The 25590-nt window shown below is 36.5% G+C and overlaps 1 protein-coding gene across 1 annotated transcript in view; it reads right to left on the bottom strand.

Annotated features, from left to right (window-relative positions):
• NUP155 (nucleoporin 155) overlaps positions 1-23112 on the bottom strand; it is a 64303-nt gene extending 41191 nt beyond the window's left edge. Inside the window, exons 1-14 of the mRNA XM_032337573.1 lie at positions 22550-23112; positions 19918-20055; positions 19269-19365; positions 16714-16784; positions 11594-11686; positions 10652-10818; positions 10116-10221; positions 9268-9341; positions 8639-8730; positions 6602-6699; positions 5956-6108; positions 5126-5226; positions 1844-2014; positions 10-120 (exon numbers count right to left, since the gene is read on the bottom strand). Of these exons, the coding sequence (XP_032193464.1) occupies positions 10-120; positions 1844-2014; positions 5126-5226; positions 5956-6108; positions 6602-6699; positions 8639-8730; positions 9268-9341; positions 10116-10221; positions 10652-10818; positions 11594-11686; positions 16714-16784; positions 19269-19365; positions 19918-20055; positions 22550-22706 (1629 nt within the window). The 5' untranslated portion in view covers positions 22707-23112. The remainder of the gene's footprint in view (positions 1-9; positions 121-1843; positions 2015-5125; positions 5227-5955; positions 6109-6601; positions 6700-8638; positions 8731-9267; positions 9342-10115; positions 10222-10651; positions 10819-11593; positions 11687-16713; positions 16785-19268; positions 19366-19917; positions 20056-22549) is intronic.
• Positions 23113-25590: the final 2478 nt, after the last annotated feature.

Here is a 25590-nt window from a genome sequence, read left to right as displayed (position 1 = left end):
AATAATTACCTGATGTAATTTAAAGAATCTTTCGATCTCTTCTCCATCTCCACCCACATTACTCACAAGTAGATGCCTCAGTTGATCTACAGGTCTAAGTTTATGAAACATAAGACTTCCCTAAACAGTTAAAACAAAACAAAACAAAACAAAACAAAACACTACCATAAATAACAGATTTATCAGCATGCCTGGCATCAACTGATCCTCCTATCTTATCTAATAAAATCAATAAAACAAACAAAAAAACTCCTTCAATAATACAAAGTAAACTGGGCAAAAGAACATCTACATTTCAACTCCCAACCTATACTAGATCTATATATGCCTAAAGAAAATTTAATAAGAAAACACTGCTCTGTAACACACAAAACATATTCGCATTTGCTATTACCATGCATAAAACACAGGTTTATAAAACGTTGTATCTACAGAGCCAGAACCTTATTTTATTTTTTGGTGGAGGTCAGTGTTTTCTTATTAAATTTAGAAAGTTGTTATATAGGTTCAAGTAAATACTTACATTTAGAATATGATAAAAGCTGTCCCTCAAACCAGAGGATTAAAGTTAGATTATCCATTAATTATGTTGGTGTAAGTATGTCCATTTAGAAAAAACTGAAGCTGGAGATCCTTAATCATGTATCAGGATAAATTCCAAATAGATCAGAGATTTAAAGGACAAAAATAAAACTATAATAGTACTAAAAGCAACTATGGGTGAATTTTTTTTTAAATAAACCCCACAATGAGGAAGTTTTTTTTTTTTTAACTACTTTTATAAATCTCAAAAAAAAACAACAACCAGAAAATGTTGACTACTTATATGCTTACCTCTATGGGGAAAATCTCAATAAACAAAATAAAATGAAATACCAGGAAAAATACGATACTAGAATTATAAAAAGTTTCATTAATAAAGAGCTTCTATAAATCAAAATGAAAAAGAGAACTTAGTAAAATAGGAACAGATAGTCCATAGAAAAATAAACACTTGTAAAGACCATCCATCTTACTCTTAATAAAATGGCATATTATATTTGGACAGGATGTAAAGTAACAGGCACTCAATATTTATCGATAGTGAATGTATACATGGATCTATGAATACAGGGGAATTTGGCAAAATCTATCAAAATTAGAAACACACATATTCTTTTGCCCAGCAGATATAATTCTACAGCTTTATTCACACACTTAGAAAATGATACACACTTAAGGTTGCAGCATTACGAATAGCAAAAAATAATTCATTAATAGGAACCTAGTTAAATAGGGTACATTCATATAAAAGAAAACCTTTCAAATACAAAATAGAATGAGAATGTTCTTTAATGATATGGAAAGATTTCTAAAATATATATTTGAGATATAAAAAACAAAATATAAAACAATGTATATAATACACTACCATTTATTTAGAAATATATTTCGTTGTCTGTATATCTACACCTCTCGAAGGATACACAGATGCTGATGACATGGCTGTCTGTAGGAAAGGGACCTCGACTGGAGGGGAGATATTGCTCTGTATACTCGTTATACCATTTGGATTTTAAATTCATCACTATTCCAAAATCAAATGTTAAAAATGTTTTAATAAGTGAGTAGTATAAAAATAAACTTAGGTTATTTTGTTTTATGCTGCTGAACACTGGTACTAGAAATGCTACTTTAGAAAAAGTGTAACACTTTTTAAAACAGCAAGTTCTTTTCATCGCGAATACTTGCAGAAGTAAACATTCCTAAAGTACTTAATGACTCTATGAAGCAAATATAGCAGAACACTTAACATTAAATATCGCTTCTTTTTTGTCTCCACCTTAACAGAGTATGTACATACCTGTGCTGAGAGGAGAACAAATTTCTTTGGAGGCAACATGTGCTGCTGTACTACAACTGGTGAGTCAGTTATTGGAATATGATCCTTATTTAAGGGTGTAATTATTTTATCTACTTTCAATTCATCTATTGCAGAAAGAGCCCAGGAATGACCATCAACACGGGTTGTCATCTATGCAAAAGAAATAAACTTTTTATACCTGTTATTAAAGTTACATAAAGCAAATCTTCCAAAAAAGAAAAAAAAACATGTAGACCTAATTTCTAAGGAAAATCAGAATTTTACAAATAACACATGAATGTGAACATTCCCAAGTTTCTATTTAATGCTCTACAGTCTATTCCTTCAATTAAGCCAGCTTCTATGACAATAATCCTTCATAAAAGAAGGCAAAGGCAAAATTTTCTTAAGATAAACTGTGAATAGGGTTTATTAAAACTTTAATTCTTTCGATAACCAAAAACTGTATTTTACCATCTTTCCAGGATAGACTGGATAGGTTAATACTTACATTTTGCTGACGTTTAGATTTTTGTTCTCTTCTGAAGGTTCTGCTTTTTAAGCTATTTTTTAAAGTGTTTAAATTTATAAAAAATTTCAAGCATCTAAAAATGTTTCAAGCACAGTAACTATCCATATGCCCAATACGTAGATATAGTAATTGTTAGCATTTTGCCATACCTGCTTTCTCTAATATATAGATTCATATATATATATATATATAAAAATCTAATATACATATATTATCTATCTATATATATCTCTTAACTGAACCATTTGAATGTGCTGGATAACATATGTCACTGCCAAATACTTTTGCATGCATTTCCTAAAAATAAGAATGTTCTCTTATACAGCCACAATACTGTAACATTAAAGAATATTAACAATAATCTAATGTCCAACCAATATAGAATTTCACATTGTCCCAATATCTTTTATAGCTGTTATAGGCAGAATACAATTTGCACGACATTTATATTTGTTAGTTATTTTTCTTTAAAAAAAAAAAAAAAGGCCATATTTGGGAACAATTCAAGTACTATACAAATGAGATGAGATGCTGTACAGCTTTAGCTAAAAAAATATTCATAGTTATCATTTATTGTTTCCTGTGTGCCAGGCAGTGTGTTGAATGCTTTATACATATGAACTCATTAAATCCTACAACAAACTCATAGAGGTAGGTTTTATTACAACTATAATAGACAAGGTAATTGAGAGCCAGAGACATACTAAATCTGTTGAGCCACAGTTTTAAGGAACTGGAGGCAAAATCCAAACCTGCATTCCCTAACAGTGTGCTCCCATCAGGACAGGGTTCGTATCTTATTGAGTTCTGAACCCTCGCAGTCTATCACTGGTACTAGAAGTACCAGTAGACTCAGACCAGTGATAGACTATCAGACCAGTGATAGACAGAATGAGACTCATGATCAGTGCTCGGAGAAGTTTAAAGGAAAGAATTGAGAAAAGTGCTTCCTGCCTCCATACCTACCTACCACCTGCCCCTACCCCAGCTCCTTGGGCCATGTCAGAAACTTGTAAGAGTCTATTCAAACCACTCCCCCATCCCTAGGGATGGTTTCTACCTCCTCCCATCTATGTACCTCTTCCTGCTCTCCACAACAAAAAGGGCTTAAATTTGAGAATAACCAGAAGTAGTCAGCAGCACCTGAAAACAAAATACCTTTAAAGAGAGGATTCCAAAGGGAGTCTCAGACATTCATGCCCTAGTGGATGTTGGTCTATCTGGTTTGATCAGCATCCTCAAGGGGGCAGGCAGCATGGGCTATGCAAGGGCATTTAGAAGAAATAAATGGGGTGGAATAGGGGATACCAACAGTGGGACCCAGAGCCAGTCTTCCCTAGCCATATCCTTGGAGGTGCTGGACACTCCTTAGCTCCTTTTGTGCTGAGGGCTGAAATGAGCAGCCAAGGTGTGAGACTGGTCTGGGATAGGCAGGGGCTGCACCCCTATCCAGCACCTGTACATCAATTTCATGGAATGTGTGATAGTATCTGCTTTTAAAACACAATTATGTGTTTATGTGTAAACATTTGTATCTGTAGGGAAGAGAGATGAAAACAAGATGGGGATAATGTTGGTAATTGTCTAATGTGGGATTCACTTTATCATTCCTCTATTCTTTTGTATGTTCAAAAATTTCTATAATTAAGGGGCACTCTTAAATAAACAAAATCTTTAGGCAGAACTATAAATTAAAGGCATCATTAAGATAAAATTCTAAGGGGTGCCTGGGTGGCTCAGTCAGTTAAGTGTCCAGCTCTTGATTTTGGCTCAGGTAATGTTCTCAGGGTGATGAGATGGACCCTTCATCAGGCTCGGCATTCAGCAGGGAGTCTGCTTGAAATTCTCTCTCCTTTTGCCACTTCCTCACCCCACATACATACACACTCTCTCTCTAAAATAAATAAAATATATTAAAAAAGACAAAATTCTTTTATTTATTTATTTTTTAAAAGACATTATGTATTCATTTGTCAGAGAGAGAGAGAGTGAATGAGCACACAAGCAGGGGGAACAGTAGGTAGAAGGAGAAGCAGCTCCCTGGTGAGCAAGGAACCTGACAGAGGACTTGATCCCAGGACCCTAGGATCATGACCTGAGCCAAAGGCAGATGTCCAACTGACTGAGCCACTCAGGCATCCCAAAAAAGATACAAATCTAATCATAACTGTAGTAGATGACCTCATAATTAAGTGACTAAAAACATATTTAAATGGCACAAAAGTAATTTCAGAAAATGTATATGCATTTTCGGGTACATTATAAGAAAGATTCTAAAACGATTCCAATGTTTAAAGATATATTTAATGATTACCACAATAACTTCTGACCTCACAGAAGAAAAACGACAAATTAATAGGATACACTTCTTTTCTTTTCTTTTTTTTTTTTTTTTTTTTTTTTAAATTTTTTTTTAAAGACTTTATTTATTTATTTGACAGAGAGAAATCACAAGTAGATGGAGAGGCAGGCAGAGAGAGAGAGAGAGGGAAGCAGGCTCCCCGCCAAGCAGAGAGCCCGATGCGGGACTCGATCCCAGGACTCTGAGATCATGACCTGAGCCGAAGGCAGCAGCTTAACCCACTGAGCCACCCAGGCGCCCCATAGGATACACTTCTTTTCAATATGATTTCTAATCATATATGATTGCTCAACATAAATGTTATCACAACATAAAGATTCTTATAATTTTATTTTTTACTTAAAATAATAAATTACATAAAAAAATTAAGATTCTCAGGATAACTTACCTGGGTTTCCATCATTGGCTTTTGGAAAGGAAATGTATCATGGTTGACACACCACAAGATGTCATTATCTTCATTCTCTGAAGCTGCCATCAGTAGAACGCCTAGAAGTTTAATACATAAAATCTTATTATATGATGCTAAATAACATGCATCCCTAATGATCTTAAAAATATTAACCACTAACATTAATATGTGTAACATACATATATAACATGCATTGTTATAAGTAAACAAGTCACAAAATGAAAAAAAATTAATCCCTTGAAAGGACATATAATCATTGATAGGATAGAGTCAATTAAGTGTTCCAGATCTTATACTTCATTTCTTTCAAGTAAACACTTTTTCACATCTTAAAATTTCTGACATTAGGATATATTTTCCAATCAATGAGCTTATGAATTTAACTGACTTATAAAAGTATACTTAGTACATTAAAAATGTGACTTTCAATCAGTGGTATCTAATATTCAATGAATAGAATTTCATGTACTGATCATCTCAATATATCATGAATAAAAATGATGAAGTTACTAGTGGAATGACAGAGTAAACCATAAAAGTATCATCTTAGCAATATTAGTTGATTTTGAAATACACTCTCCTGTGCTCAATTTCAGCTCCTTCTGCTAACTTATTCCCTTTATACTGACTTTAGTGATATCAGCCTTAAGTCCACTGGATGGTTATAGGTGATAAGGGCGTAATTAGTGTAAGAAATTAAAATATTCCAAATTTTACTGGAAAATTTATTATTTTCAAATGGCTCAGATGACACTTTAACAATTTGAAAAATCCAATCTTAAATCTGAAAGGATAGCAGAACCTACCTTTACTGTAAAGAGCTTTATGTACTTTTGAAGGTTTTTCCACTGTTGAAGACGCTGAGAATCCAGGAGGTAAGCGGACATGAACCAGTGTCAATGTATTAGGTCGTGCTAATGGTTGTCTGAATGGACAAGTGCTGAAATATAACCTTACACCTAATGACGGGATAAAATTATACGTCAGTAACAGAAAATGAAAGACTTGAGGTACTTGTGCTACTGATGCAATTCCACAGTGAAATACAGACACCTGTTAAAATGTCATAGAATCACTTTCCTGACTAATCTTAAATCACCACATGTAAAAACACCTGAAGTAGAGTTCCAAGAAAATGTCACTTGGAATTGACAGGTGAACCAACGCATTTTAGCAGAAGAAATCTGCAACTAAAAGCCAGGAGAGCCCTTTTTCCTATTCAGGCTCTGTCACAGAATATTAGCCACTTTACTGTTCTGGCTTAGTTTTTCATCTATAACATGAGGAGACAAAACCAGAAGAATCTTCCAATTTTCAAAATCCTTAATTTTATGAATTATTAATATGGCTTGAAAATTGATACGGAAGTAAAATACATTCCTAATAAATTTCCAGATCTAAGGATCATCAAGTTCTAAACGCAAAAGCAGACATATAAATTAAACAACATACCTGCATGTGTGACTGCCAGTAACTGACAGTCCAGTGATTCAGAATTTTCAATCACTGCTATTTGAACAATTGGCTTAAAAACAGAACGATCTATGGTCCTACAAGAAAGGAAAAAAACTAAAGTCTAATATGCTAAAACAAGACTAACTTCTTAAAAATATAATTGCAGCAAGAGCAGGCAAAAGTCCCTGAATACGAGTTTACCTTGTTAGACATGACCCTTTTCTCAAAGATCATAAAAGTAGGCTAACTCCACTGGATAACTGGTTAATGAGGAATGGGGTGTCTCAGAGCATCAAAGTATCATTATAAAGATTAACACTAACTAAAAAGAAAGAAAAATGAAACTTTATTGTGGAGAAATCTGGTAAACAGCACCTTAACCAACTATTCTAGTGGAAAAACTTGTGATTATGTGCCTACTGATGTAATGCTGCAAGGAGTTCACATCACCCATGTAATAAAAAAAAAACCCCAAATTCAGAAATTGGAATATTCCACAAGTAAGACTCTTGCCCCACCCCACCAAATGTGAGTATTTAGGGAAAAAAGAAAGATGATGAGACATTTGTTGTATATTAAGACAAATGACCAATGTAATTCATGGGCTCTGACTGAATCTGGGGAAAAATGGAAAGAAAAACAGCTATGGAAGATTTTTGGGACTGTTAAGTAATGTTAATATGAACTGTACAACTACAGGATAATACTACAAAACTACTAAGGTTTTTTAGGTGTGGAATTGGTATTGTGCTTAATAGAGACTTAGGACATGGAACTTGAAGGATTTAAGGGTGAAAGTCATGTCTGCAACTTACTTTCAAATAGCTCATAAGAATGAAAGTGAGCAAATAAGGGAAAACAGTAACAACTGCTGAATTTGGATAATTTGATAGGGTGTTATCAGTTTTACCAATGCTCTTCTAGTTTTTCTGTGGATTTGAAAACAAAAAAAAAAAAAGTAAAGTTGGAGAAGAAAAGGAAATGCGTTTAGATTGTCTGCCTTAAGAATTTTTTTTGTCACTGAAAACCTACGAAAGCACTGAATTTTTGCTAGGATAGGTGAACGCAGCAATGACCTAAGCACATAGAAAACTGAAGTTAAATATTTGAGGTCTTTGTTATGTAAAGAGAATTTCTGCAGCTGAGCTAAATTAGTTGTGATAAAATAAATCACAGCATGGGACGCCTGGGTGGCTCAGTTGGTTAAGCGGCTGCCTTCAGCTCAGGTCATGATCCTGGCGTGTGGGATCGAGTCCCATATTGGGCTCCTTGCTCAACGGGGAGCCTGCTTCTCTCTCTGTCTCTTCCTGGAACTCTGTCTGCATGTGCTCGCTCGCTCTCTCTGACAAATAAATAAATTAAAAAAAAAAAAAAAACACAGCATACAGTGTCTGAAGATTTGGTTTGTAACTTGGGTACCATTACTTATCTAGGAATCAGACATCAGACAAATCATAACGTCCCTTAGTTTCAGTTTCCTCAAGAATACAATGTGAACACAATACAACTGTAAAGTTCTGTGTTCCCAAACTGCCCCTGTGTCAATTATCAGACCAACTAAACTCATACTATACAGGCCTGTTAAAAGGTTGAATGGGTGATTCCAGGATCCTGGGATCAAGCCCTGCGTTTGTAGAGAGTCTGCTTCTCCCTCCTTCTGCCCTCTCTCTCAAATAAACAAATAAGATAAATAATGGTTGGAGTAGTTACTAGTGGGAAACTTTCAGACATGTAGTTTCCTAGTGACAACTCCTGTAATTGCCTATACAGATCACCTAAAGCTTAAAAATCCAAGGAAAAGTCAAGCTGTACTTTACACTGTAAAAAAACCAGTCTGCCTTATGTTTCAAACCATCCTACATTAGAATTAACATAAGTCTTTCTCTAGGAGCTGTTTCAAACATAACCTGTAGCGCCATCTTCAACATTTCTTACCCTTTAGAGATATTTTGAAGAGGAAATAATTTTAGTATGCTGCACATATATAGTATAATGATATACCTTGTACAAACAAAATGCCTAACAATTAATTACCTAGCAATGTTTCCAGCAGCAGAGACAATAGAATTCTGTGAAACTGAGGCAACTCTGCTCATTCCTTGTCCATCCTGGCCCAAATCATATACCTGTGAATAAAAAATTGTACCCACTTAAACATAACTATAACCCACATACTTAGAAAATAAACTTTTAGAAAAAATTGTATTAAATAGACTCTTCCTTTTTAGGGATCGTTTAATTTAGGCACTTTACACAGATATGGAAACATCAAAGGTCTGAAATTTCATAAAGAGAGGAGCCCTAAAAAGATTTTTTTAAAACTTAACATATAATGTATTATTTGCCCCAGGGGTACAGGTCTGTGAATCATCAGGCTTACACATTTCACAGCACTCACCATAGCACATACCCTCCCCACTGTCCATAACCCCACCCCCCTACCCTACCCCCCCACCCCCCAGCAACCCTCAGTTTGTTTTGTGAGATTAAGAGTCTCTTATGGTTTGTCTCCCTCCTGATTTCATCTTGTTTCATTTTTTCCTTCCCTTAGAAAGTTCTTTAAAAAGCACACAGCTCATAGGAAAAGGTAAGAGTAACTGAATCTCTTCCTTAAAAACAGGGATGTTCTTACCCCCCTTATATAGTAGTGTATTAATACTTGCCTGTATTACTCCTTTCTCAGAACGTGTATATAAAATGTTTCTAGAATTATCAATTGCAATTTGAACAATAGGATCTAAAAATAAGACAAAGAAAAAAAACCTCTAAAGATTAATGAATTAAACAGAGTAGCCATTTGTAACAAGTTTAAATTCGCTGAATTAGAACTTTGCATTTAGGGGCTTTCTCTTGCTTTGCAGGTAAGTCCCACGATATTTGCATGAGGATAAAGGTAGGAAGCATTTAAATCAGACAATATATGAAAAAAGTAGACATCAAATACTGTGACTAGATGAAGAGTCTCACAAATAAATAACTGTCTTCTTAATGAATTTTAAGCCAAATCAAAACCAAGGTCTAAATTATTTCTTCATTCAACATTTAATGAATGTCCACTATATGCTAGAAACATAGGAAATAATTACACTCAGTGCATTACTTCAAGAAACTTCCAATTTAGTTTAATAAATTATTATGTGAGGACACCTGGGTGGCTGAGTCGGTTGAGTATCCGATTCTTGATTTCGGCACAGGTAACGATCTTGGGGTCATGGGATTGAGCCCACTATCAGGGTCCATGCTCAACATAGATTCTGCTTATATCTTTTCCTTTGCTTTTCCCTCTGTTCTCCACTCCCCCCCAACCTCTCCCTCTCTCTCTCAAATAAATTTTTTTTTTAAAAAAGGGAAGAATAAAAAGAAACCTTATGAATATATAAAAATGTTATTTATTTGATAAGACATCATTTAGTAAGACAAACTTTCAGTTAAGAATGAGAATTTCTGAAGAAAATGTTAAGCCAACAATTTTAAAAAATTCTGTTTGCCAAATTTATTGTTTTCTACTTACCGTCTTCTGAAAATGTGAATTGTAGCAATGAAGGAACAAGGAAAGAAAGTGTGCTCTTTGAGTGGTTTATTTTCCTACATCTTTGGCTAAACCAACCTGCTTCTGCCTTAAAAGGAAAAATTGAAAGGAGCAAGACTTGTAAATATAGATATATTTGTCATAGAAACTAACCGTATTCCCACATATACAAAAATTCTCAAATCTTAGCAAAGTACAAATAATTATAAATAAAGTGAGACATACTATCTGGAATAAGTATTGAGTTTAATCTTTTAATTAATAATAGAAAATGTAGTTAGCCATAATCAAATCACAGCTCTCAATGAAATCAGCTATTTCAAAACCTCATAGTGCTATGTTAATGAACTCAAATTTTAGTTACCTTAAAAACTCTTTTATTTGAAAGTTTTACCTGTATGTTTGAATACTTTCCTTAAGAATATATTAATGTGCTTACATAATTAGAAAACAAAAGTACAGTCTATCCTTACTTTATCCAGAGGGAGGAAAAATATGTTTATAAATGCCAGACTTACTTGGTATGCTACTTCATATAAACAGCCATCTTTTCCAGCCAAGAAAATTCTTCCATTATCAGTGGAAGTTATTGTTAAAAGGTAAGTATTATCAGTGGGAAGAGAATATAATGGATCTGGAAGCAACTGCATTCCACCACACATACTGTCATTAAGAACACCAGAACCTATATTTTTAAAGAAAGAATACAGGAATCAGCTTACCAGCTTTTTTAAAGGTTGAAACAATCACTGCATTATTTTCAGAACTGGTATTTTTACTGAATTCTTTTTGACACACCCCAAAATTTCTTTAACATATACTTTCAAATTATTATAAAAAGTATGATAGAATTTATTCAAGTTAAATAAAACCTACAATATGTACATATATATTTTAAAAATACATAACATATGTTTTATATATATAACATCGTAAAACATCAATTGACAAACTATCCTAAATGATTAGATTTTGGGAAAGAACCCAAGGATTTGATAGTAATAATCACTAATTTGAGTCACTGAAATTCAACATTATTTCACTCAAAACAGATGCCAGAAAGCAAGAGAAACCACTGAATGTACTAATAATAAACTGAGGGCTTCTTATGTTAAAAGACAGAATAATTTATATTTCAGTGTTCCTATGTTAAAACGTCCATTTGAAAAAAAGAAACAAACTGAAAGCATTACAGAAAAACTCCCTAGTGTCAATGATTTCTCTTCTACTACCCTTTTATAGTGTACATTTAAGGAGCGCACACTGATATGATGAACGTATTCAAAATACCTTCTTGATGGAGCTGCTAAACCCAAAAGATATCATACCTATAGGGAAGTATTATTTTCCTATGAACAAATAGTCTGGAAAGTTAAGTTAGTGAAAAAAATCAGCTTTTAATTATATTAAATTGCCTAACATATTTTTATTTTAAAAAGACTACATGTGGTTTGCTATACCTGTTTGTAAATTAGCATAGCTAAGTCCAAGAATCACTATATCCACGGGGGTTGCCAAAACCAGAAGATGTCGTACATGAGGTTGAAAGATGCCTAAGATAAAGCAGACATGGGTTAAAGATTATTCCAAAAAAAATCCACTTCCACTATTTAAGCACTGACAGACTAATGGTTTTATCATTAAAATGAACTAGTGACTAAACAGTATATGAAAAATGTGTCTGGCTGGTTCAGCTGGTACAGTATGCAACTCTCGATCTTGGGGTCATGACTTTAAGCCCCACGTTAGGCGTGGAGCCTACTAAAAACTAAGTAAACAAACAAACAAATAAATAAATAAATAGAATATGAAAATTCTGAACTCACTTTAGTTTTGATGTTAAGGTATTACTACCTATGGTTATTTAAATAAGTAGTTAGTAATAAAAAAGAGCCATCTTAGAAAAGAAACACTTCAGTATTTAATCCAATTGAAATCAGTATTACATTATAAAATAGTTTATTAAAATATAAAGCCTTGGGGCGCCTGGGTGGCTCACTGGGTTAAAGCCTCTGCCTTCGGCTCAGGTCATGATTCCAGGGTCCTGGGATCGAGCCCCACATTGGACTCTCTGCTCAGCCAGGAGCCTGCTTCCTCCTCTCTCTGCCTGCTTCTCTGCCTACTTGTGATCTCTGTCAAATAAATAAATGAAATCTTTAAAAAATATATATATAAAGCCTTCTATTTGTATACTTTCACTCAGAGCAGCATAATTCACAGTACACCAAAGGTGGAAGCAACTCAAGCGTCCACCAATAGAGGAATGAATAAACAAAATGTGGTGTGTGTGTGTGTATACACACATACATACATGTGTATGTACACACACACACAAACACACACACACAGAGAAATATTATCCAGTCTCAAAAAAGAAGAAAATTCTGACAATACTACAACAGGAATGAATCTTAAGAACACTGTAAGTGAGAAGAGTCTGAGTGGCTCAGTTAGTTGAGCATCCTGGATTCTTGACTTTGGCTCAGGTCATGATCTCAGGGTGGTAAGGTCAAGTCCCACATTGGACTCAGTGCTCAGTCCAGAGTCTACCTGAGATACTCCCTCTCCCTTCCCCCGACATTTGCACTCTTGCACTCTCTCTCCCTCTAAAAATAAACAAAATCTTTAAAAAAAAAAATAATAAGTGGGGCGCCTGGGTGGCTCAGTGGGTTAAAGCTTCGGCTCAGGTCATGATCCCAGGGTCCTGGGATCGAGGCCCAAATCAGGTTCTCTGCTCAGTGGGGAGACTGCTTCCCCCCAGAACCGCCTGCCTCTCTGCATAGTTGTGATCTCTGTCTGTCAAATAAATAAATAAAATCTTTAAAAAAAAGGAAAAAAAATCCTAAGTGAAAAGTCACAAAGAGATAAATATAATTCCACTTTTATCAGGTACCTGGAGTAGTTAAATTCATGGAAACAGAAATGAGTTCATGCTAAATGAGTTTCCCAGATGAATTTATATATCAAAACCAGATAATTTATAGTTTCAGAGGGGACATTACCAAGTACACAATTTTTTTAAATTAATTCACATGCTAAGGTACCGTTTAACTTTATTCTCTTTTTTAACATTAAAAAGTATGCATTGGTATGCGATTCTATGTATAATTACTTAATACCATTTCATAATAATGTTATGCTATCCAAAAACAGTGTCTTATTGACAGTAATATAAGAAAATATATCTTATGATTATGGACATCTCTTCATGTGTATACCTTTGGCCTACTTAAAGGTATTAAACACCATGGAAAGTATGACAAAACTTTTACTTTCACAGATGAACATCAAAGGGTATAAAAGACATTAAAAAAAAAAAGATTTTATTTATTTATTTGACAGAGATCACAAGTAGGCAGAGAGAGAGCACAGCGTGGGTGTGGGTGGCAGTGGGGTGGGGGGTGGTGGTGAGCAGGCTCCCTGCTGAGCAGAGAGCCCGATGCGGGGTTTGATCCTGGGAAGCCGGGATCATGACCTGAGCTCAAAGCAGACACTTAGTGACTGAGCCACCCAGGTGCCCCCGTCAGCTCTCATTTATCTAAAAAGTACATTTTATTAGAACTTTTTAGAAATTAACGTTAAGTTTTTTCAGTCTTTGGAACAGTTCAGTTTGGGCTTCTGAATGAAAAAATTTTAAAGTTTTGAAAAACTTTAATACTTGTGCACAAACATGAACACTTAGGGTCCCTTGGTAACACATCTGTTTTTGCCTTTTTTTTGTTTTTTTTTAAAGATCTTATTATTTGAGAGATAGAATGAAAGAGAGAGAGAGAACACAAGTATGGGGACGGGCAGAGGGAGAAACAGATTCCCTGCTGATCAGGGAGCCCGACACGGGACACCATTCCAGGATCCTAGGATCACGATCTAAACTGAAGGCAGATGCTTAACTGACTGAGCCACCCAAGCGCCCGTTTTTGCTGCTTTGATGAAAAAAAAAATTCAACAGAACCATAACCCACTGCATTTTATTTTTATTATTTTTTTATTTTTTTAAAGATTTTATTTATTTATTTGACAGACAGAGATCACAAGTAGGCAGAGAGGCAGGCAGAGAGAGAGAGAGAGAGAGAGAGAGGGAAGCAGGCTTCCTGCGGAGCGGAGAGCCCGATGTGGGACTCGATGCCAGGACCCTGAGATCATGACCCGAGCCGAAGGCAGCAGCCCAAACCACTGAGCCACCCAGGCGCCTCCATTTTTATTTTTTTTAAAAGATTTTAGAAAGGCATGCTTTGGCACCAAAAACTTGCCCAATGGAACCTTCAACTTCTAAGGCAACTTCAATGACAGTATGAATTGATGCCTTTTCAAAGATGTTGGTTCAGTAATATCAAAATATAAAGTTCTCTTCTACTGAAAAGTCCACTGAATTTCCAGAACTAATTGAGTGAACTTGAGGTAGGAGGTTTACTGTTTTAGACAAGGAAAGACCATTCCAAAAATAACTTCCAGGAAGAAGTTTACACATGATTTGACTTTGGTGGTAGCCCTAACTGGTCATACAGATGAGGTCAAATGACTCATAATCACTAATTACTCATAACCACTATAATAAATAATGTCCCAAAGCCATAATTCAGCTAAGTTACCTCCCTGGAAAATGCAAATGAAGCTAGACAACACGTGACTCTTTCAATACATGGAAAATGCTTCCCTGAACTCAGAGAAGTGTGATTAACTCTTGTCAATTTCTCTGCAGACAAAAACCTGCAAATGCTAGAAAACACTGAAGAACTCTGTTTTATTCAAACAATCATAAAATTGAAACATGTATTCATACTCTTCTTGCCAATGAAGCAAACTCTTGCCAAAGAGGTGAACTTAGAAAACAATGACTTTAACAATAATATTTTCCTGGAATAGGCGAAATAAGATATGGACTTTGTTAGCTTTAACATTAGAATTATTCAAGTTAGAATTTTCAGTGCTTATGGACAGCAACGTCAGAGTTGTTTTATAATCAAGGTGGCTCATTCTGTTAAGTGTCTATCGCTTGATATTGGCTCAAGTCATGACCTCACGGTAGTGAGATCCAGCCCCAGAGTCCAACTCTTTGCTGGGAATGGAGCCTGCTTAGGATTCTCTCTCCCTTAGCCCCTCTGTGCCCCCTTGCACACTCTCTCCCAAAAGAAGAAAGAATTGTTTCATTATTAAAGATCACAACTTCGTTGTCATATCAAAGACTCATCATAATTTTAATTTTGCACTGAAGTTTAGAGTTAAATTTTACTTTTTTTTAAGATAGACAATTTATATTTATTAAAATACAGAGCAGGGACAGCCCTCCATTGTTACTATGAATAAACTTTAGACAGTAACTTTTCTTAAAAAAAAGATCTATTTATTTTGAGAGAGAGCACATTTGAGAGTGAGCACATGTGAGCAAGCAGGGGACAGGAGCAGAGGGAGAGGGACAGTCTTAGGCACTCTGCACTGAGTGTGGAGCCCCATGCAGGGCTCAATCTCATAACCCTGAGATCATGACCTGAGCCAAAACCAAGAGTTGGATGCCTAACGGACTGCACCACCCAGTGAATAAATTTTTTTTTTTAAACTTTTAATGTAGAAAAGAGAGATACATATCTCATGGTGAAGAATACCTTGAGGTTCTATGTTAAAGAAGTAAGTTTCCAGTGTAATCAAGTAAACAGTGTATAAGACTGCATGTTTGCACCATGTGAATATCATTTCAAAGCAGCTGTGACCTCAAAAGATTTTATTTAGGCCTTACAAACAATTTTGTGTACTATTTCCCATTGTAGAAAGATTTCTCATACATCAAAAAAAAATGTATATTAAATTTAAATCAATCTATTACTATCATTAGCTCTGATTAAAAAATCTGGCACAATGAAGTTAACTCTTAAACAAAGCTTGCCACTTCTTTAAGACTTATTCTGAACTCTTTTCATTTCTATTGGCTATCAAGACTAAAAAAACACAGAGATAAAAATGGCTTTTACATTAAATTCAGTGACTGATAAAAATGTATAAGCGGGGGCGCCTGGGTGGCTCAGTGGGCTAAAGCCTCTGCCTTTCGCTCAGGTCATGATGCCAGGGTCCTGGGATCAAGCACCGCATCGGGCTCTCTGCTCAGCAGGGAGCCTGCTTCCTCCTATCTCTCTGCCTGCTTCTCTGCCTACTTGTAATCTCTGTCTGTCAAATAAATAAATAAAATCTTTAAAAAAAAATGTATAATGCAAAAAATTTAAGTAATTCAATGAGAGTAATAAAAAATAAGCAAAACAAAATTCAAAAATTATAATTTAACAATTTTATTTATTAAAAATAATTTTTTTAATGTAACCTCTATACATAAGATGGGGCTTGAACTCATGATCCTGATATCCAGAGTCACATGCTTTACCAACTGAGCCAGCCAGGTGTCCCAGTGTAACAATTTAAAGACAAACTCACCTCTACCATTATGTGAATAAACTGTTAAATATTCCTAATCACTATACATATTTCTAATTAGAATTCAGACCAAACTTCAAAATTTCAACTATATTAAAATGTGCTGTTATTCAGTTCCATGTATATACATATGTAAAATATTCATTACATTTTTATTTCTTACCAGGTTTTGGTTTCACAAGTCCCACAGCAAGAATGGTCTCACTGAGTCCATCAAAATAGGCAAGGTCTCCTCTGTCAACAGTTAAAGAAAAACATGTTACACATATAAAGAAAACAAAGTTTTATCTAAAATGTTCTTTAAGGGGCGCCTGGGTGGCTCAGTGGGTTAAACCTCTGCCTTCGGCTCAGGTCATGATCCCGGGGTCCTGCGATCGAGCCCCACATCGGGCTCTCTGCTCAGCAGGGAGCCTGCTTCTCTTCCTCTTTCTCTGCCTGCCTCTCTGCCTGCTTGTGATCTCTCTCTCTGTCAAATGAATTAAAAAAAAAAAAATCTTAAAAAAAACAAATGTTCTTTAAGACATCAGAATATAGTGAAAAATAAATCAGCAAACAAAACTGTTTAAATTCCAAGATCTAGACACACAGGCGTATCTAAGGCTAATAAGCACAAACCAAGGAATGCTGCTCCCCATCCCAAACTTTCCCCCAACCAGGTTGCAAGGCTCAAGTAACAGCCATTCTACTGCTGGGGCAAGACCTCTTCAGAAAAATAAGTTTTTTTCTTAGGGGAAAGAATAAGTTTGAGAGTAGAAGAGAAACATTAAGAAAAAATCTCCAGCATCCCAACCTGTATCCTAAGTACAAATAATTCTACAGGAATTTGAAACTTATGGTCCACTAAAGGTGACTACAGCAATGACAAAACCAAACTCAGCTCAACTCTCCATTATAAAGGCTTAACCTGCTAGGCCTATTTCTAAGGATAAATACTATTTACTGCATTATCCACTGTCCTACACATGATACCTAGCTTTCAAAAAACACATGAGACACAAAAAGCACAGGGAAAAAAAGCCTGTCAAGAAACAAAGTAATCAATAGAAATGGACTCAGCTATGATCCTGATGTCTGAACTACAGATAGTAAAGTTAAAATAAATAAATCTGATTAATATTGTATAGGTGCTAATGGAAAAAGTGAACAATATAAACAAACAGATAAGGAATTTCAGCAGAGAGGTGAAAATTGCAAGAAATAAACAAGTGAAAATATTAGATATAAAAAGTACAGCACAGAGAAAGAGCATTTTGTAAGAACTTTTGAAGTAGACTTGACATAGCTAACAAAGGAATCTGTGATCCTGAAATTGGGTCAATAGAAATTGTCCAAACTGAAACAAAAATAATAAAAAAAAAGGAATGAAACAAAAATAGAGCATCCAGGGGCGCCTGGGTGGCTTAGTGGCTCATAACCTGCCTTCGGCTCAGGTCATGATCTCAGGGTCCTGGGATCGAGTCCTGCATCGGGCTCTCTGCTCAGCAGGGAGCCTGCTTCCCTCTCTCTCTCTGCCTGCCTCTCCCTCCGTCTACTTGTGATCTCTCTCTGTCAAATAAATAAATAAAATCTTAAAAAAAAAAAAAAAAGAACAGAGCATTCAAAACCTGTTGAAGAACATCAAAAAATCTAACAAATCTAACAAAGAGGGAGAGAGTGGGGCAGAACTAATATTTGAAGATAACCACTGAAAAATTTCCAATTAATTCAATATTTTATTATGATGGATATGTTAGATGTTAATGGAAATATGCCAATTTTCATTAAAGGGAAAATCCTTTTTAGGGGAATTACTCTTACATTTATATATTACATAGTTTTTTGGCATTTGATTTTCTTAAATACACTCTTGCTTAAATGAAGAGGTTTTATTCCTTAGTATCAAAATGACCATGTTACAATAACACAACAAACTAAAGTTCAGGGTATATGAAGAACAATCACAACCATGTATTACTGCTATTAGGACTACGTAATAATTCAGTCATAACTCTAGCTATGAAAAGTTGTAATCGAATAAAAATCAGTAAACAAAAATGGTTTCACTTAAGCTACAAGTTCAAGTAGTCACATTTAGTGTCACTTCAACTCAATGATACAGTGTATATGTGTGGTTCCTAACAGATGTTTTAGTCACCCAAGGAAAGAGTAACAACTACATGGGCCCTCCTTTCATTAACCCACTTATCTCCAGAAAGCCTGGTGAGATTACCAGAACAATAAGCTTTATTTTAGCTAGAATGTCTTGGACCTTCACTCAGACTATGACATACATTCAAATTACACAAAGATTAAGTTCACAGACCAGCAAAATTGGTTAGTCACTTCAGTAAGTTAAGAGACTTTCAATGCATAGAAATGCATCGAAAATAGAGATCCTCAAAACGTCAAACCATCTCTCTAAACACTACTGATAGGCTATCTTATTGGATGGTAAGAGCTTGGCAACTAGCCCCCTGCTACTCAGAATGGTACTTAGACTGGCATCATCACGGGGAGTCTGTTACAATGTAGACTCCTGAGGCTCACTCAGAACTACTGAAACAGAACCCACATTTTAAGCCCCTACCCAGGTGATTGTTATGCATACAGAGAAGCACTTATCCAGATGTTACATGAATGAAAGAGAAACCAGGCAGCTTCTGATGGGTGGAACAATAGCTGCAGTTAAGATTATCTAAATTCTAATCATGCTACAGCAAACCAGCATTAAATACATACCCATCTTCATAGTTCCACATGAATATGTCACTGTCGATTGTGAGCCAAGCTCTGCTGATAGGAGGAAACACGCCCATCATGCAGTTACACTGCATATCTGAAGTCGTGTGGATGTAAGGCAAACAACTGCAATCTTATCTTTCTTAAATTTGCTTAGATTTTGATTTAAAATTTGTGATTAAAAAGTCACAACCTAAACACTCTTTAATAGAAAGAGAAAATAAAATATCTTAATTTCTAATGAGTTTAACGAAAAACATAGCCATGACAGAAATAAGCCTGTAATTTATAATTTCTAAATAATGCTATCTGACCACTTAAAATGTATTCTAAAGGACAAGTGAAATGTTTTTACCATTACTGACTTACTGATTGCGAATAACACCATTAAATTTTGATCATGAAACCAAATTTTGACCATAACACCATGAAAAACTTACTGGAACTCGATCCCAGGACCCTGAGATCATTACCTGAGCCAAAGGCAGCGGCTTAACCCACTGAGCCACCCAGGCGCCCTAAAATGTTTTTCAAATAAAGCTCTTAAATGAACTGATATACACACACCAATTAAACACAAAGCAAGAATAATAAGAAGAATAGCAATTTTAAAAAATTTTAAGGAATTAAAAACAAGGTAACAGGATACGTCCAAACTGTTCAACAAGTTCAGGTGGGAGAGGAACTCTTCGGATGGAACTGATCTCTGGAAGGTTGGGTACTGACAGCAAACCAGGTCCTTGTAGAGGATAATCCATATCTGACATGCCAGAAACAGTGGGATTATCTGCAAGTAATAAAACAAAGCATTTATTAAAATAATAATGTTTTGGGCACCAACTAGGCATACTGAAGCACTGCAAGCTACAAAAGAAAACTGTACATCTGGTGGTTGTAAAGGTAAAAAGAGAAAATAGTTCTGACTCAACACAAGGCCAGGGAAAATCCAGTGTTAACGTGGGGGCAATTACAGGTTTCAGCCCTAAACAGAAGATTATCTTTCACAAAGATTCCATAAGAAAGGAAATACTTGGGGCGCCTGGGTGGCTCCGTGGGCTAAAGCCTTTGCTTTTAGCTCAGGTCATGATCCCAGGATCCTGGGATTGAGCCCCGCATCCGGCTCTCTGCTGGGTGGGGAACCTGCTTCTTCCTCTCTCTCTCTCTGCTTGCCTCTCTGCCTACTTGTGATCTCTGTCTGTCAAATAAATGAATGGAATCTTTTAAAAAAAAAAAAAAAAAGGGAAATACTTAGTTCAATAATTTAGGTTTTTTTCCTATTATTTTACTAATCTGAAATGGGCAAATATTTATAAAACCACTTTGTGATTGTCATATAAAACAACTGTGAACAAAATACTGATTGGGGGGAAAAGAGCTATTTCATTTCCCACTTAAATATTAATAGATTAAAACAATCTATGCATTTTTCTGTTAGACCACCCCCCAAGACCAATAAGAAATACAAATAATACCACATATGCAATATTTTATTGGGGGAAACCACAGACTGCTCTATAAAATGTTCACATTGGGCAACTTGCTCTCAGACAGAGTCAACTAAGGGCAGAAGTGGGCTATTCTATTCAGCCTGTCCTTTCTATGTCTTGAACAGGGAGGTGTTCTTTAGATCTGACCGATAACTTATATTTATCCCAGGCACCTTTCCAGGCTCTCTTTAAGTACAAAGATACTGGGGAAACGGATATATAAAAGAAATTCTAAAAGTATCATGGAAATTTAAAATATACAACTAGGGAGGAAAATGCAATCAATTCCTATGTACTGATTTGATTACCCAGTTTCAACAATTACCAATACATGACTGATCATGTTTCATTTATAGTCTTAGCTACTACTTCCCTACTGGATTTTTTGAAGCAAATCCCAAACATCCTATTTAATCTTAAAACATAATTTTAATAGGATATTGCGCATGTTAAATGACAATGGAAACACAAAGGATGGAATTAATAACTCTGGTGAAAGTGTGAATGGTTAAGAAAGCCCTCACAAAGAAGTGATATTCAAGGGAGTCTGGAAGAATGCCAAGCAAAGAAGAAAGAACATTCCATAAGTGATGAAGTAAATGATGATATAAAATGGAATCCTGAAAGGGAGCTTTTTATGAAAAACATGTTCAATTCTGTGTGACTGGAACAAAGAGTTTGAGAATTGGATGGAAGAAAAGGAGGAGATTAGGTTGAAGAGGTTGGTGTTAAGGTGGATAGAATCTATTTGAATCAGATAAGAGGACAAGAATGTATGGATTGTTTTTACATCTTGCTTTTCAAATCTAAGGAGGTCAAAGGGAGTAATGCTGTTCAAGATGAGAGTTGCTAATAGGCCACTCAGTTCTTATAAACATTGGTGAGCGAGCAACTGCCAGAAACAAATACTACATGTGTTTCACTTCTATCTTTCTCTGACTACAAGTCTACTCAATTTTTATAAATCGTCAGAAGTGTCTTTTAGGTTAACATTGCACAGATTATCCTTACTACTTTATCTCGGTTATTGTTTACCGAAAACCTTGTCTCTGTATTAAGCTTCTTTTCTCCAATATAGGTCTCAAAAAGGGGCCACTTTTTTTTTCTTAAACAACTTATGTAACTCCATGCCTTGAGGAACCTGGTCATTAATTTAAAACCATGATACAAAGTACTTTTCCCCTCACCTCTCTTTTGTTGGCCCATACACTGCCTTACCTTCCCTGTCCATCATCACAGCTAATATCCCTGCTCTCTTCCTTTATTTCACAGGTAATGAAATAACAAATATTTATTTCTTTAATAAATACGGGACCCTGTATTTATTTATACAGAGAATTCCAGTTCTGCGTATTACAGGACTTCGTATTACACTAACTCTACACATAATAAAGGCTATCTTTGAGAGAAGATGGTAAATTTCCAAATTTCGTTTGCTCTTCTGTTTTAGTCTAAAGTTAATGAGGAATCAACAAGAATGAGACTTGGATCAGGCGATCCTACTCAACTGGCCTTAGCGATGAACACTTGGTGGCAGTGAGCAGCTCGTTAAGTTTGGGGTCTTTGCTTCAAATGGGTTGCTCGTCACTCCTCCCCTTTCAATTATCGGCAATGAAGTGAGGACAGGAAAATAAAACGAAAAAGAGACTCTTTTTCGCTCTTAGAAATGTAGCAAACAGCTCAATCTCAAAATGTTTTCGCTGGGCCCAACCTGGGGATAAGGCCTAGTTAGGAAGTCAGGCGAGAGTCCTTTCGGCTGAGAAAGCAGTCACCAAATGGGCACTGATCACTCACTTGGGGCAGACACCATGAGAAGCTCGGAAAGGTCCGGGTACATGCGGTCTTCTTGCAACTGACGGTCGATGAGCCGCCCTGCATTTTCCAGAGCTTCCTGCAAGGCTGAGGCCGACGTGGAGGCCGGCATCGCCGAGCCCAGTAAAGAAGACGGCATGTCGCGACTCGGAGACACCAGCGTCTGGAAAAAGTAAAAAACCAAGAAGAAAAGAGAGAAAATCCAACACCCCAGCTCAGACCCACAGCTTAGAGCGCGCGCGCCAAACGAGCGCCTCGGCGCTTGTGCATGACGCACTTCCGGTCCATCTGGAGGGGAATTTGAAGGCTGCGTTTTGAAGCCGAGGAGAGGAAGTTGTGGAAGGGGTGCTGGACGTTAGGGGGCGGAGCCACTGAGCCGAGGCGCTTTCCAGGACTTGGGCCGGGAGCTTGAGGGTGGGGGAGTAGAAAATCCGTGGAGGTTATCTAGGGAATGGAGAAAAGAAAGGGGAAGGACCCGGGAAGGAGAGGGTCGGGGTGGGGGGTGGGGTAGGTGGAAGGGAGCAGGGGTCGGGTAAGTGGCAGCTGGGTAGAGCCCGGCAGCGCAGGCTGCTCCGGTTCTGGTGGGTTTCGCGAGCGCTGGATCTTGGTGTCTCGAGCTTTGCAGGTTAGACTCTCCCAACTGCAACTACTTAATCTTTGGCATTCCACACAACTTCTTTTCAAGAGTGGATAGGAGTCGGTAGTTTGCCAGAAAGAGTTTACGTGTGGGGGCGCCTGGGTGGCTCAGTGGGTTGAAGCCTCTGCCTTCGGCTCAGGTCATGATCTCAGGGTCCTGGAATCGAGCCCCGCATTGGTCTCTCTGCTCAGCGGGGAGCCTGCTTCCTCCCTCTCTCTCTGCTTACTTGTGATCTCTGTCTGTCAAATAATTAAATAAAATCTTAAAAAAAAAAAGTTTACGTGTGAACCAAAATTTCACTACATTTGTTATGGGCTTCACTATAAATTCATCAGAATTTACTGGCTGGGTCAGTCAGTAGAGCATGTAATTCTGGGTGTCTGGCTGGTGAGTTCCACCGCAAGGTGGAACCTAATTCAAAAATATTCAGGCTTTTCTATTTGTGTATGGCTACTGTTACCATGAAGAATTGTGTGTTTATTGAGGCATTCGTTGCATGCAGGAAGCTGATGCCTTCCTTTATTTCTCATTACAGAGCGGAAGAAGAGTGTTCTAATTCATTGGTGGATTCCCAGCACAAAGTAGGGACCCCTGTAGGACCAAGTCCTACAGACATTGAATTTATAATTTGTGTCAGGCGCTGTGCCTGGTGCTGGGAATATCAAATGACCCATTCCTGTCCTCAAGTTGCTTCATGCAGGCACACACAGGTAAAGCAATAAAGTGCATCACCCTAATTTTTATGGGGTATGTATTAATTGCAGTAGGAGGATAAGATGAGCAAGAAGAAGTAATATAGGCTTCATTTCACATAGAAGACAACTGGGGTGGCCAAATCAAAGCACTCTTTCAAAGTGCATTCCTCATTTAGAAATACTAGATTTGTCCTTATTTAGCGTTCATTTAGAACCACACTTAAGCTTCATCTGCTTACATTCTTAATAGTTCAGCTAATCAGTAACTGAATTACCCCTTATTAACAAGCTAAACTGAAAGAGGACTTCAACTACCTCCATTTTGATCTCAAACTTTCTAATTGATTAGGTTTTTCTTTCCAGCTTGTCTTTTAACTCAGGCCAAAGATCCTGCTGGCAAAGCATCCTGTGATGGGAACTAAAGTACCCCCTCAAACAATTAGGACTGCCCTGAGCCAGCAAAACCTGCCTGTAGTTGACCCCCAAGATAATGATGGATCTGACTTCTACTGCCCACTTACTGAAATTTACCGAACTTGGGCCCCCATTTTCCTTATATGAACCTAGGAGTATTTTCAGCAGTTTAGAAACAGTCTTTGAAACACTAGTCTGCTGTCTTCACAGTGTTGGCCTCACTCAAATGAATTCCTTTCTTGCTTCATCACCACTTGTTTCTCTGCTTTTCGATTTTTCAGTGGTGAGTGCTGAACCTTGTGTGTTTGGGACCCCTTGAGCCAGGTGCTCTTGTTCCCCATGCCCAGGATAAAAAAACTCTAGTCTTTGCTAAACTATGGTCTTTGCTACTTGAATTATATTTTGCTTCCTCAAATGAGGGGTTGACTGAATTTCCTAATATTAAATTTCTGAGATGTTACAGATCTATAGGTATAACTTAAAACTTCATAGGAAATATATCAGGAAAAATTAGATTTGTATTATTGGTGAGTAAATAGGCAGATGGTTCTCCAGCCATCAACTTTCTTTTATTTGGGAGAACACAGATTGAAAACTGATGGTTTGGAGCAGGGTTTGTTTGTTTTAATTTAAGATAAAACATATGACTGAGACTTTTTAATTCCACAAATTGGATGATCTGGCAATAGTGGTCTAATGTTCCTGCACTCCAATAATATTCCCAGGGGCCCAAGTCCAAGGACTTCTGTTCATTTGTATATTGCTTATGGTTGCTTTTGAGCTACAGCTGCTGAGTTGAGTAATTGCTACACAGACCACAGGGCCCCAAAGCCTAAAATACTTACCATCTAGCCCTTTACAGGAAAAGTGTGAAGTCTTCCCTAACCAGTGATTTTAAAACTTTTTTCTCAGAAACTCTTGAGACTTTTATTAAGGATTACAAAGAGTTTTTGTTTTGTGTGGGTTGTATTTGTTAATAATTGCTAATATCTCCTAAAAACAAGAAATTTAAAAAGTCATTTAAAACAATAAGCCTTGTGGCACCTGGGTGGCTCTGTAGTTAAGCGACTCCTTTAGCTCAGGTCATGATCCTAGGATCCTGGGATCAAGTCCCATGTTGGACTCCCTGCTCCTTGATCAGCAGAGAGCCTGTTTCTCCCTCAGCCTGCTGCTTCCCCTGCTTGTGCTTTGTCTTTTTCTGTGTCGTTTAAGTAAGTAAAATCTTTTAAAAAATAAAAGAATAAGCCTAATCCATTTTAATTTAATCTAATCCATTT

The sequence above is a fragment of the Mustela erminea genome, chromosome 3, assembly GCF_009829155.1.
Source record: "Mustela erminea isolate mMusErm1 chromosome 3, mMusErm1.Pri, whole genome shotgun sequence".
NCBI classification, from domain to species: domain Eukaryota; kingdom Metazoa; phylum Chordata; class Mammalia; order Carnivora; family Mustelidae; genus Mustela; species Mustela erminea.
The sequence above is the reverse complement of the archived record's forward strand: the minus strand, read 5'-3'. Positions and strand labels throughout refer to the sequence as shown.